The 13,135-nt window shown below is 35.6% G+C and overlaps 1 protein-coding gene across 7 annotated transcripts in view; it reads left to right on the top strand.

Moving 5' to 3' along the window:
- ARAP2 (ArfGAP with RhoGAP domain, ankyrin repeat and PH domain 2) overlaps positions 1-13,135 on the top strand; it is a 187,085-nt gene that overhangs the window by 73,114 nt on the left and 100,836 nt on the right. For all 7 annotated transcript variants that reach the window (XM_058546854.1, XM_058546856.1, XM_058546857.1 and 4 more), the window contains exons 12-15: positions 390-475; positions 1,239-1,421; positions 6,252-6,426; positions 6,882-7,016. In XM_058546854.1, the coding sequence (XP_058402837.1) occupies positions 390-475; positions 1,239-1,421; positions 6,252-6,426; positions 6,882-7,016 (579 nt within the window). The remainder of the gene's footprint in view (positions 1-389; positions 476-1,238; positions 1,422-6,251; positions 6,427-6,881; positions 7,017-13,135) is intronic.

Genomic DNA, 13,135 nt, shown 5'->3' with positions numbered 1-13,135 from the left:
GTAATTTATGCAGACCTGTTATAAAATGTTTTCAGTTACCTAAAATTTCTAGTTAATTACCAGACGATGAAAAAATTATATAAATTTATGTATATGCACACATACATACATACACATACACATACATACATACACACTTTTAAAAGGGTAGTTTTATACTGTACAGAGTGGTGATGAAGGTGATTGCTGTTACCTTCATTGTGGTTGGTTATGATTTCTGTATAATTACCACCACTATTCTAGGGTGGAAAGTAGATATTAGTGTGTTTTAAGTTGAAAAGATATATAAATACACATATACGTGTACACACACGTATACTTTTTTTAAAAGGTAAAATAGACATTTACATACAAATTAAAATAGAAATGCAATTGTTTTTTGACTTCAGGTCAACATAGATCTTTAGGACCAAAAGATTCCAAGGTTAGAAGTCTGAAAATGGATGCAAGCATTTGGAGCAATGAACTCATCGAGGTAAGTCTGGTTTCACTATGGTGGTGGTTGGCAGAGATCAGGGAGGAGGTATGCAGTGGGTGGTGTGGGTCACTTCAGGAGCTCTTTGATGAAGTTCTGACTGCATTATAAAAATGGCTCGCAGCCTGTCTGACAGTGGTAACTTTCTGCTGTAACCTTCAGAATGCTTCCTAAGTGAGATAATTATTTTAAAAATAAAAAGTACAAGGAGCTTTAATAGTAATAACTGCTTTTAAAGGCTTGACAGCTTTTTTTTTTAAGCCAGAATTTACTTTCTTTCTTTTTAACCCAGCATGGATAAAATATTAGGAAAGTGAATGAAAACATTTGGCAAAATTTCCTATTCTTTATCTTGGCCCTGCTCTGTCATTAACTGTGATCATGTCTAACTCGCTGTCTCCCATTTCCATTTTCTGCTTGGGTTTTAGTACCACTCTCAACCAAATTAGCCCACCTACTTAGCCATTTTAAATGAAGCTGTCTCAATTTGAGCTTCAAAGAATAATAATGCTTTTGCTACAATTTGCGTTGCTTGCAATTTCTTTCTTAGCTAATCTTTTACCATTATGAAGAGCAGCTAGACTATATTTAAAATAGAAATAGTATCTGCTTTCACATTCCATATTCCTGAAAGAGTTGGGTCTTTCTTGTGTTTTTGCATATTTTATACTGTTAGGCTTTAATCTGTAATGTGAATCAGTTTTCTGCAGATTCACGTGAACTGATATGAACTGATATGTTTTATAATTTTTTGATAATTCAGCTTTTTATTGTCATTGGAAACAAAAGAGCAAATGACTTTTGGGCTGGTAATCTTCAAAAAGATGAAGAGTTACACATGGACTCGCCAGTAGAAAAGAGAAAAAACTTTATCACTCAGAAGTACAAAGAAGGAAGATTCAGAAAAACCCTTTTGGCATCTCTCACCAAAGAAGAATTAAATACGGTATCCAATAAAACATAATGATAGACATGGATTTTAATGTCTTTTTAAATATGTCAGAAGGATTTTGAAAAGAAGTAAAAAATCTTTTAGTCTTCGATAAAATTGTTTAATTTAATTTTATTCCTTTTGTAAGATTGTGCCAGTGGTTTTCCCATTGTTTCACGTAAGGATTCATTACCAATAGTAGATTAACTCTTTATCCGTAACTGAAGTTTCCAGCTAACCTAGGCATACCCCATTATTCTTAAAACTTTGACAACTTTTCCTGGAATACTGAATATAGCTTCAGCTCGTACATTGCTGACTTGGTGTCATCAAAATTAACATCATTTACTCAAGTAATTTATTATTACCACCAGTGGTTTGTTTGGTCCCATTGATTTGAAGTGTTAATTGCCTTTGGCTGAGTGACTGCAGATTTTCTTGTGACCATTTTATGCTGCCCATTTGATCTTCACCTTTTTGGCAAAGGATTTGTTAAGCATCCTGCCAGAAAATTTGAAAAGCAATTTTCTTTTTTAAATTGTGGCTTCAATTGCTTGTTTGTCAGGAGGCTCTTCTATGTATGGATATTTAAAACATACACTTTTATATGCCTATTGTTTTTATGCTTAGAGAATATATTCTTTCATGGTTATCAGTTCTTTAGTATGCTTTTAATGGCAATGCTTATTGCATAAAGATCCCCAGGTAAGTAGCATTATGCTGAATATTTTGGAAAATAAAAAAATAAAGACCTTTTCCATACTTCTCTAGAAATTATAAGATTTATACAATTATTTACATTTCTCTTCTCTTGGCTTAGTTCCCATAAACTAAGTTTTTCTTCTTTGTGCATCTTTGGTATTAGAATTGGTTTTAAAGCACTGACACACAGTAAGTGCAGGATTTAGGATGGGTACCTAAGTTGGGGAGAGTCAGGGAGATGGGATGGGGTAGGGAACCATATATTTATATAGGTTATCACTGAGACATTTAATTTTGTTTTGGGTGGTGTTTTCATGAGTGCTAATTACATTATTAAAAGAACTGACCAATTATACCAGCATGTGGAATAATGATAACAGAGTATCATAAACCAAGGATTATGATTAATTCTGTGCACCAGAGGTCCCTATATAAATAAGAATATAGGTAGTAAGTTGTGGATTTTGGGAAGTAATTGGTGAGGTTGGAGAACCAGGGTATATCTTGCCCTAATAGTTTCTCTCTTTTTGCCGGTGATGGGAATCTTGTCAGTGAGTAAATACTGATGTCCCCAAATGAGGCCCTGTCTGCCACACCACACAGTTCCCATGAGCTAAGATATCAGATAAATTTTATACTAATTAACTAGCAATTGAGTTCTTCCTAAGAATATTATAGGGAAGTCTACCCATTAAGATTTACTTCTACATTGAACTTCTTAAAAATGATGCTCTTAATGTCAATGAATAATTTTTACAAAAAATACATTTATTTTATTGAATAGATATTTTTAATTGAGATATAATTACCTATAACATTGTATAAGTTTAAGTTGTTCGACATGTCAATTTGATACATTTATGTATTGCAATACGATCGCTACCGTAGCTGTAGCTAACACCTCTGCCACATCACATAATTATCATTTCTTTTTTGTAGTGAGAACATTTAAGATCTATTAGCAGTTTTGGAGTATAGAATACAGTATTGTTGACTATAATCACTATGCTGTGCATTAGATCTCCAAAACTTATTTATCTTCTAGTTGTAAGTTTGTACCCTTAAACAACATATCCCCAATTTTCCCTCCCTACCCCAGCCCTTGGTAACCACCATTCTACTCTCTGTTCCTACAAGTTTGGCTTGTGATATCATGCAATATTAGTCTTTCTCTGTGTGGCTAACCTCACTAAGCATAATGCCTTCAAGGTCCATCCATGTTGTGCCAAATGGCAGGATTTCCTTCTTTCTCATAGCTGAATAATATTCCAGTGTGTCTGTGTGTATATATATATATGTATGTGTATATATATATGTGTATGTATATATGTACATACATACATCTCTTTATCCATACATCAATTGATGGACAGTTAAGATTGTATCCATATCTTGGCTGCTATGAATAATGCTGCAGTAAACTTGAGAGTATAGATGTCTTTTTGCTATCCCGTTTTCATTTCCTTTGAATATATACCCAGAAGTTGGATTGTTGGATCATATGGTAGTTGTCTTTTAAATTTTTTGAAGAATCTCTATACTGTTTTCCATAGTGGCTGAACCAATTTACATTCCCACCAATAGTGCACAAGAGTTGCCTTTTCTCTACATCCTCACCAACATTTGTGATCTCTTGTCTTCTTGGTAATTGCCATTCTAACAGGTGTGAGGTGATATCTCATTGTGGTTTTGATTTGCATTTCCCTGATGATTGATGATGTTGAACATCTCTTCAGGTACCTGTTGACCGTTTGGATGACTTCCTTGGAAAAATGTGTATTCAGTTCCTCTGCCCTTGTTTTAATTGGATTGTTTGTTTTTTGTTATTGAGTTGTATGAGTTCTTCATATATTTTGGATATTAATCCCTCATCCAATGTATGGTTTGTAAATATTTTCTCCCATCCTGTAGGTTACCTTTTCATTTTGTTCATCATTTCTTTTGCCTTGCAGCAGCTTTCTAATTTGATATAGTCCCCCTTATTGATTTTTTCTTTTGTTGTTTGTGCCTTTGGTGTCATATACAAAAAATCATTGCCAAGACCAATGTCAAGATGCTTCTTTACAATGTTTTTTTCCTAGGAGTTTTAAGGTATCATGTCTATGTGTAAGTCTTTAATCCATTTTGAGTTAATTTTTGTGTGTGGTGTAAGATAGGGGTCCAAATTCATCTTTCTGTATGTGGTTATCTAGTTTCCCAACACTATTTGTTGAAGAGACTATCCTTTCCCCATTGAATGTTCTTGGCGAGTAGATATTTATTGCACACTTACCGAGTGTTGAGTTCTTTTTTAGGTGCTTGGGATATAATTGTAGTAAAAAGTAAATGTGCTTCTTTTATTTCTGAGAGTGGTAGTCAAGTGGGGGAGACTGACCATAAACAGCTAGACTGCAGTAAACACACCATAGCAAATACAGTGTTCTGTGAAGGAAAACAAAAGGGTGATGAGAGAGAGAATAAGAGGAAATACTCGTGATTAAATGAGAGGGCAGTCTAAGGCTATTACAGTAGAAGGGATGTTAGCTGTTATCTTTTCCAACACCCTTATTTTGCAGATGAGGAAAAACTAAGACCCAAGGAGGAGTAGGGATTCATCTAGCAAATTAGTACGAAGTCAGGTATAAGAATTCAGGCTTCTTGATTCTGATGCAAAGGAAATTCTGGAGGTCAGCTAGACCATGGTAGAGAAAATAAAGTACTTTTTTTTAACAGTTGACCTCCAGGGCTGGAACTGTGAATGCATCCTGGGACTTCCCGGCTGTACATTCTGAGCTGCCTGTTAGTATATTTAATGAGCAATTGTGCTGGAGTTGCATTACAGAGGGCAGATTAACCAGTGATCTGTCCAGGTATACCATGTTGGGAAGGGGGTAGAGTGGTGAGTCTGAGGCTAGAAAGTCAGATGGAATCAAGGTACCAAAATCAGAGGGTTTGGAAGAAAATGGGAAGCCAGTAAATTGAGAAAGCAGGAAAGGAGAGTGGGAAGAGATATGAAGACAGCTTATTACTTCAAGGCAGAAAAAAAAAAAAGAGGTTACAGAAGTTCCTAGTGTTTGTACAATGATGATGTATAACACAAGTCAATGGAGTTGTTTTATTGCCTCTTGCTTGCTGTTCCTCCTCCCCACACATACTCCCACCCCCACAAAAGGAAAGGTCCCAAATTTACTTTGCGCTCATCTTTCAAATTCCCAAAGCATAACATTTTAAAAATTCTACAGATCCTTATTAGACTGGAAAATACATACATACATACAATATTAATATGACAAAAACATTTAGGGGGTACTTCCTTAGTTTTTTAAATTTGTTTTTTATGGAGATAACATTGGTTTATAACATTATGTAAATTTCAGATGCACATCATTATATTTCAACTTCTGTATAGACTATATCATGTTCACCACCAAAAGTCCATCCGTCACCATAGATATGTGCCCTTTTACCCCTTTCACTCTCCTCCTACCCCACTTCCCCTCTGGTAACCACTGATCTATTTTGTGTATCTATGTTTGTTTGTTATTGTTTTTGTCTTCCACATATAGGTGAAATCATACAGTATTTGACTTTCTCCACCTAACTTATTTTGCTTAGCATAATTCTCTCAAGATCAATCCATGTTGTTGCAAATGGCAAGCTTTCATCTTTTTTTATAGCTGAATAGTATTCCATTGTTTATATATAGCACATCTTCTTTATCCATTCATCCATTGGTGGGCACTTAGATTGTTTCTAAATCTTGGCTATCGTGAATAATGCTGCAGTGAACATAGGGGTGCATATATCTTTTTGATACTTCATTATTACATTTGAAATGTTTTGAATTTTCTGAGCATCAGCCATTATCATAGTGTATAAGCATAAAACATGTCTTGCAAAGCAAATATGATGGATGGGAAGGTTTAGAACATCACAGCAACAAAACAATGATTTGAAACTTGGAGGTCTTGGGTTGTAATTTAAATTCATACGAAGCAGGCCTTTTGAGCCTGGTGCTTAATTCAGCGCATAATTATTATTAGCTATCTTAGTTAAAAAGGAATACAGACTTCGTCTTATAAATGATTGGCAGACTTTCACTTCTTTTAATGGCTAGAATTGTATTTTCTTCCCGTGAAAGGTATATTTTCTTTTAACAACCAGGCTCTGTGTGCTGCTGTAGTGAAATCGGATGTTCTGGAAACAATGGCTTTGCTGTTCAGTGGAGCAGATGTCATGTGTGCAACTGGAGACCCTGTGCATAGCACCCCCTATCTGCTGGCCAAGAAGGCTGGGCAGAGTCTGCAAATGGAATTTCTCCACCATAACAAATTCTCAGGTTAGTTCCTATCCCTGCATTACCCTGCTCTCTTCTGACATACCCCTAAAAGGAGTGAAGCACACATCTGTTTATTTCTCAAACAAGAAAAATTGTCAGAATGAAAAAAAATGTAATTGCCGAAAAAGATGGAACATGCTTAAGACTTTATTTTATTTCAAGAAAAAGTTTAGGCAATAAATTTTTTATGTTTCTTTAATCATATAACTGGAAGATTAAAATAGTTAATTCCACATAATCATTTTCACCAAAATTAAATCTGATTTTCATATATGAATGATAAACACAACTTAAGTGCTTATTTGCAAATTGTATGCAAAGTAAAATATCTCTGTGTATTTATTCTGTGGTATATGTGAGGTAGTTTTTCTTCTGGATCAAAACTCACCTACATGTTCGTAAGCCAAGGGAAAATTGTTTATATTTCAAATGTATTATTTCTGTAATTTTTCTAGATTTCCCTCAACATGACGTTCATTCTGAAGGTGGATTAAGTCAAGAGTCGTCCCAGTCTACGTTCCTCTGTGACTTTTTATATCAGGCTCCTTCTGCTGCTTCTAAACTCTCTTCAGAGAAAAAACTGCTTGAAGGTATCTTTTCTGCTCCTTTTAGATTTTGTTATCTGATAAAACTTTATTTCATTATCAAAAGAAATTTTGATGTGTTTTCCCTTAAGATTTTAAATTTGATCTTGCAGTAGAGAAATATTTTTTGAGGATTTATAAATGCTTCCAGGCACAGATATTATTTTGTGTGCTGCATCAGGGACTCACCTCGAGGTTGGAATGCTGAGTGAATTCTCAACAGAATTCACTGATGTCTGCCTTAGGGCCAGGCCATTTTGTTTCAGGATTTAAGGATTATTCCAAAGAAATGTGAAACTCAGCCCCTTCCCTTAGGGACAGACATCCTAACTGGGGAGATAATGTAGATAATGTCAGCATATAGGAAGAACTGACAAGTTTTCAGTCATAGTCTCTCAGCATACTAAGGGATATCAAGGAGTTCATTTTGTTCTGATTGTGTGTGTGTAAGTAAAATAAAGCTTAAGCATGGTTCCAAAAAAAATGGTATTTTATTTAGCAACCTATTCTAGGTTTGAGGAATTATCTGAGCAAAGTCACAGTAGGCATTTTTATCCGTCCAGATCCTTGTGTCAGGCATGTAGGAATACAAAAAGGAGTAAGACACAGGCCTCATGCTCATCTTACATACGTTTGAACTAATTTTTAAAATGTAGGCAGGAAAATATAATGAGATCTGTCTCACTGGAACAAAGAGAATTTAAGAGAGATTAAGCAATCTCTCATCAATAGGGCAAATGATGGTGGACGTTCAGAGGCTCAGGAGCCTGGTATTAATTTCCTGGGTGGTATAATCCAGCTATATTACTCAATCAAAGGAACAATAGCATGAAAACCTCACTTTAGAGTGTTAATCCTGATCCTTGTACATTTGAAGTGATTATTTCAGTAAAAATGCTTTATTTCCAAAAAAAAAAAAATTATATCTCTAATCAGAAGTATATTGGGATGAGCTATACTTAGATTTTCCTGAAAACAGTAGCTATCCTTTAGTGAGCATGTACTATGTGTAGGACATTGCTTTAGGTACTTTACATATGTTAATTATAATCCTCATAAAAACTGCAAGATAGTGATATTATGCTGATATTATGCTGATTTTCACATGAGAAATGGAGACGCTCAGCATGAAGCAGAGTTTTAGATCTGATTTGTGTTATAATTGTTACTGTAACACTTTGGTCTTGGTCCAAGTGTCATGGCCGGGTGACACTAGGATGGCAGAGCATTTTTATCCTTTGAGTTTAGATGTTGTTGGTTCTTTCAGCAATTGGTTTTAATGTTTTCCTTTACTCAACATAACCAATAATAAATGGCAAATTTTACAGAGATTTTCTCATCGTCTCTTGCTCCTTATTAGTATTTAACCCTTGAGTAGTTGAAAGTTGACTGATCAGAAGGAGGAAAAAAGTACCTGAATAATCTGTGAATTGACTATAGCAATTATTAAAATAATTGAGCAAGAAGGCAATTAATGTACTTGTAAATAAATTTACAAGTTTTCTAGTATGTTTCTTCTAAATAGTAGGAGATCTTAGACCTACCCTTCAAACCACTGATACAAAGAGGAAACAGAGACTTTGAAACACAAGATTTTTTTCCTAAAGCTTTTCAATATATCATAAGCAATTGGCAGGCTAAAAATAAGCTTTTACTTATTTTTTGGCAATTGTGATTATAATATTTATACTTACCAGTTTGTTTTAGTATTTTCTTGAAATAGATTGTTTTTCTTAATCACTTGAGGACTGAATTGATGTTTTATATTTGTAAATAAATCATTCTCTCCTTTTATCTTTTATAAATTAACTATGGATTTTTTGTTAAAATTTCTTTCAAAAAACAAACTGGTGCATTCTCTGTATATGTAGTTTAATTAGGGATGTTTTCTCGTTTTGGAACATTCTGTTTTAAATAATATGAAATTGAACTTTTGTACTTTGGCTATGCAGCACACAGATATGATTTCATTGGAGAATAATCTCCTTGCAAGACACTCTTTCATGGTCTTCATTTCTTCCATCCAATTTGTCAGAAGGTCGATCATTTCAGACTCAAAATAGGGCGTCAGTCAGTTGGCTACTCCCCATCTCCACTGATATCATCCTAGCCCCAGCCACCACCGTGTCCTGCCTGGGCTATAATACCCCCTTAGTTGTCTGCCAGTATCCGCCCTAGCTTCCCTCCAAACCATTCTCTAAAAGACAGACTCAATTATCTATAAAAATGTAAATCAGATCATGTATTTCCATTGCTCAAGTACATTCAGCAGCTTCCCATTCCAGGATATAGTCCTATTCCTTATTATGACTTAAAAGAGCTTCTTGTATCTCCGCCGTCATCTCATATCTTTCCTCCCTGTGCTACATGCCTGGCCACACTGGTTTCCTCTCTGTTCCTGCAAGATGTTGTGTTCTTTTCTGCCTCTTCTGGACCTTTGTAATTGCTGTTCAATCTGCAGGGAGGGCACTTCCCTCAGTGTGACTCCTCATCTTTCAGGGATCAATTCAGTGCTACCTAGTTGGAGAGATCTCTTTGGCATCTTACAAAAGTGTGCTCCCACTGCCAGCTCTTCTCTTTCATACTGTGCCTCTTATTTCCATCACAGTGCTTATTCACAGAAGATGATCCCTCCTTCATTGATTTGTTTCTGTCTCCCTCTGGAGTGAAATCTCAGTGAGGCATCAGCATTTTCTGGCTTATTTAGGATTATCAAATCTTTGGTGCCTAAAACAGTGTCGACACATAGTAGTCACGTGATAAATATTTATTGAATAAATGACCATGTCTCTAATCATATTGCTACCAGTGTAAAAGTGCAAGTGACTTGTTAACATTTTGTTTTTGACCTGCATATAAAAATATATAATTGCTAGCACAAAACATATTTTGTTCAGAAAGAGCCTATTTAAACATGAAGAAGAAAAAGTTGAACTACCAAGAAACATCAAGTTCTGGTGATTTTTCTGTTATTTCCTTTCCTCGAAACCTCAAGATTCTGTAGTGGTATTACTCCTATTGAGCACGAGCTTTATGGAAAAAATGAATTGTTTGGTAAGATTGAGAGATTAAAGTGTGGTTGTCACCTTTGCCTCTAAACGGCAAGCACCTGGACTGCGCTACTCCATCATTGCTTGTCAGGACGGCCATAGAGCAGAATGATTAAAAACCAAGAAAAAAGTCAGGAAATAAAATGTGTGCAGTCCTTCAGAGAGTTACAGAGGCTTCAGATTGTCAGTTCAGGTTTTCAGGTTTGAAGTTCTTCTAGCCTCTGGTTATGAAGACTGATCTGTACTTTTCTTTTTCTTCTCAATTTAGCGTTCATGAAAAGAAAGATTGATAGCTCTTGTTAATCCTAAGTATAGAGCTGAATAATAGCATCCTGGTCTTGTTTTTTGTTTTCTCTCCGCAACCGTATTTTTCCCCTGGGTATTTTACCTTGATTTGCTGACACAGTATTTGATTTTGAAAAAGAAAGTGGTTGATATGGTTTACTTGTAATTCTATATCATCTGTTTATATTTAATTTCATAGATTAGAATTGAGGAATTTTGAGGATCTTTTGTTCTCTAAATGCCTAGCTTGTATAGTTTAAAAATGTTTCTCCAAGGCTAAAACACATTTATTTTAAATGAAAAGGATTCCTAGTGTGTATTCCTATTTTCAGTAGACACTGAATACCAGTAGTTTAGGAAATTCTTCACCAGGAAACAACTTCGTGGTTTCAAAAAATAATAGTTTCGCCTTAACTAGCTCAGATTTATTGTGCACATAACGTATTAGAAGGTATGGCCTCTGCTCTCCCCTAATACATTTTAAAAATGGACATACATGCTTCAAACATATAACAGGCACAGAGAGGCAGTATGTGAAGTGGTTAAGAGGGTAGCTTCCACAGCTGACTGCCTGGGTTCTACTCCCAGCTCTGATGCTGAGTGCTTGTCTGATCTTGGGAAAGTCAGTGAACCGTTTGTGTCTGTGAACAGGGTACGAGGAAGGGGTGTGTAATAACAAAATTGACCTAATAGGGTTGGTCTGAGGATTCAGTGAGTTACTGTATATAAAATGTGTAGAAGAATGCAAGGCACATAAATATGATGATGAGGGGATGATGAAGAGGAGGAGCAGAGCAGTGTCTGTATACACAGCTGCTCTAGTTTCCAGTTAGCCTTTGAGTTTAGGTATATCCTAGAGGCTGTAGCTGACAACCAAAGTACCCAACTATAGTATCCTTATCACTTCGTAGAAGTATTTCAATAGGTCACCTCTGGAGTCCTTTACCTGTGTTTGAGTAAATTCCAGCGATGTTTTTCTTCCCTGATCTAAAAGGATCAAGATTGAATAGAAGGAATGAACAAGCCCTTTAGCCAGACCAACCACCGTACACATGACCTCTTGTCTATTAAACAGCTTGTGTCCTGAGCGTTACCTGTTCTGTGGCCCCAATTTTATTTCTGTTGGTCATCTTCTGGTAACTAATTAACAGTAAGACTTCTTCTGTAGCAGAGAGGGTGTCACGAAGAGTATTGATATTTCTCAAAGTCACAGTCAGGAGAGCATGTCTGAATTGGCCTAGGCAAACCAAAGCAATCCAAGATAATTTTGTTAAAGCTTTTCATTGCTTCCCAAATGACTAGGAATGTTAAGATTCCCTGTCACAGCTTTGTTATTATAAATCCTCAAAGGTAATTGTACCTGCCTTGTCTGACCTCTGGCCCATTTTCACTTATAAAAATGAACTAATCAAGGGTTATAGTGGTGATAATACTACAGAACTAAATCTCCTCAAGCTGTATTTCTGACTTAAAATGAGTTTGTACTCACCTTTTTAAAGAGATCTGTCATTTGTTTCCCATTAGAATTTACATAATTAGGTTCTGCATTTACATTTATTTTATGCATCAGGCATTTGGCACTTTGTTTAAGACCTTCCAATGGCTCCCACTTGTCTACTGAGAAAAGAACCAACTCCTGAACACCTGTCATGTGAGACTCCTGGAGCCTGGCCTCTGCTGTGAGCCTGTAGTCTCCTCCTTTCCCGTTTACTAACTTCACGTGTAATCTGATTCTCTGGCCAAGAGACTTTCCTCACATTGTTCTTTCCCCTGCCTGTGACTTTCCTCACATTGTTCTTTCCCAGAATTATGGAATGATTGTGGCTCAGAATGCATTTTTTGTTATTTTAGAAACATGCCTTTTCCATCATAAATGATTATTTCAAAAGCTATTTTTTTCTGTGAAGTTCCTTCTTATCACTCCAGTCTGAGGGTAGCTTCCCTCCGTGAAGGATTCTAATCCCTAAAGGGACCCCCTGATGATGATTATTCCAAACACACTCCTTTTATCGGATTACAAACTGCCTGAGGACAGGGGGTGGAGTTCCTAATCTGTGCCAGTGATCATCTATGTACTAAATAAACGTACCTTTTTTGCTTTATTCTTTAAGAAGGTTATTCTAGTCAACTGAGTACATTGCTTTGAAATTATTTCGTAACTCCAATTCATTCATACTTTTCCTTTTCTTATATTTTAGAAATCTGTAGTAAATATTCATTTAAAAATTATGGCCTTTCGTGATTTTCATATAGCTGTGCAGAGTATACAGTGGGACTCAGGATTTGAGAGCCCTGGAACAATATATCACCTTCCAGTAAAAACTGATGGGGTCTCTGTTAGCTTTCTTTTCCTGTACCCATAAAGAAATTCTTTGTGCTGTTTTCTTCTGCCACTTATGATTCAGCTTTGCATTTGGCAGTCCATTTCTCAGAGGACAATGATCTAACAGCTCCCAGTGTTTCTACTTTTTGAGTGTTTCTCCTCATGAAGGGTTTTGAGGCTAAACACATCATCTTGTTTTCTTTCTTCTCACCACCACCCCACCTACGATAAAGGGAAATTTAAAGAGTAACTTCATATATATTTTCTTTTAACTTTTTATTTTTAATTATTTTAACATAATTTCGTAACTTAATATAACTTAGAGAAGTTCTGTAACATAACTTACAGAAAAGTTGCTAGTATAAAGAATTCTCATATACCTTTCACCCAGACATCCCAAGTATTAACATCTTAGGTTTATTTTATCCTCTTTCTTTCTGTGTATGTGTGTATATATACACACATAT

Source organism: Diceros bicornis, chromosome 8 (genome assembly GCF_020826845.1).
Source record: "Diceros bicornis minor isolate mBicDic1 chromosome 8, mDicBic1.mat.cur, whole genome shotgun sequence".
Taxonomy (NCBI): Eukaryota; Metazoa; Chordata; class Mammalia; order Perissodactyla; family Rhinocerotidae; genus Diceros; species Diceros bicornis.
This window is presented reverse-complemented; position numbering and strand designations above follow the sequence as displayed.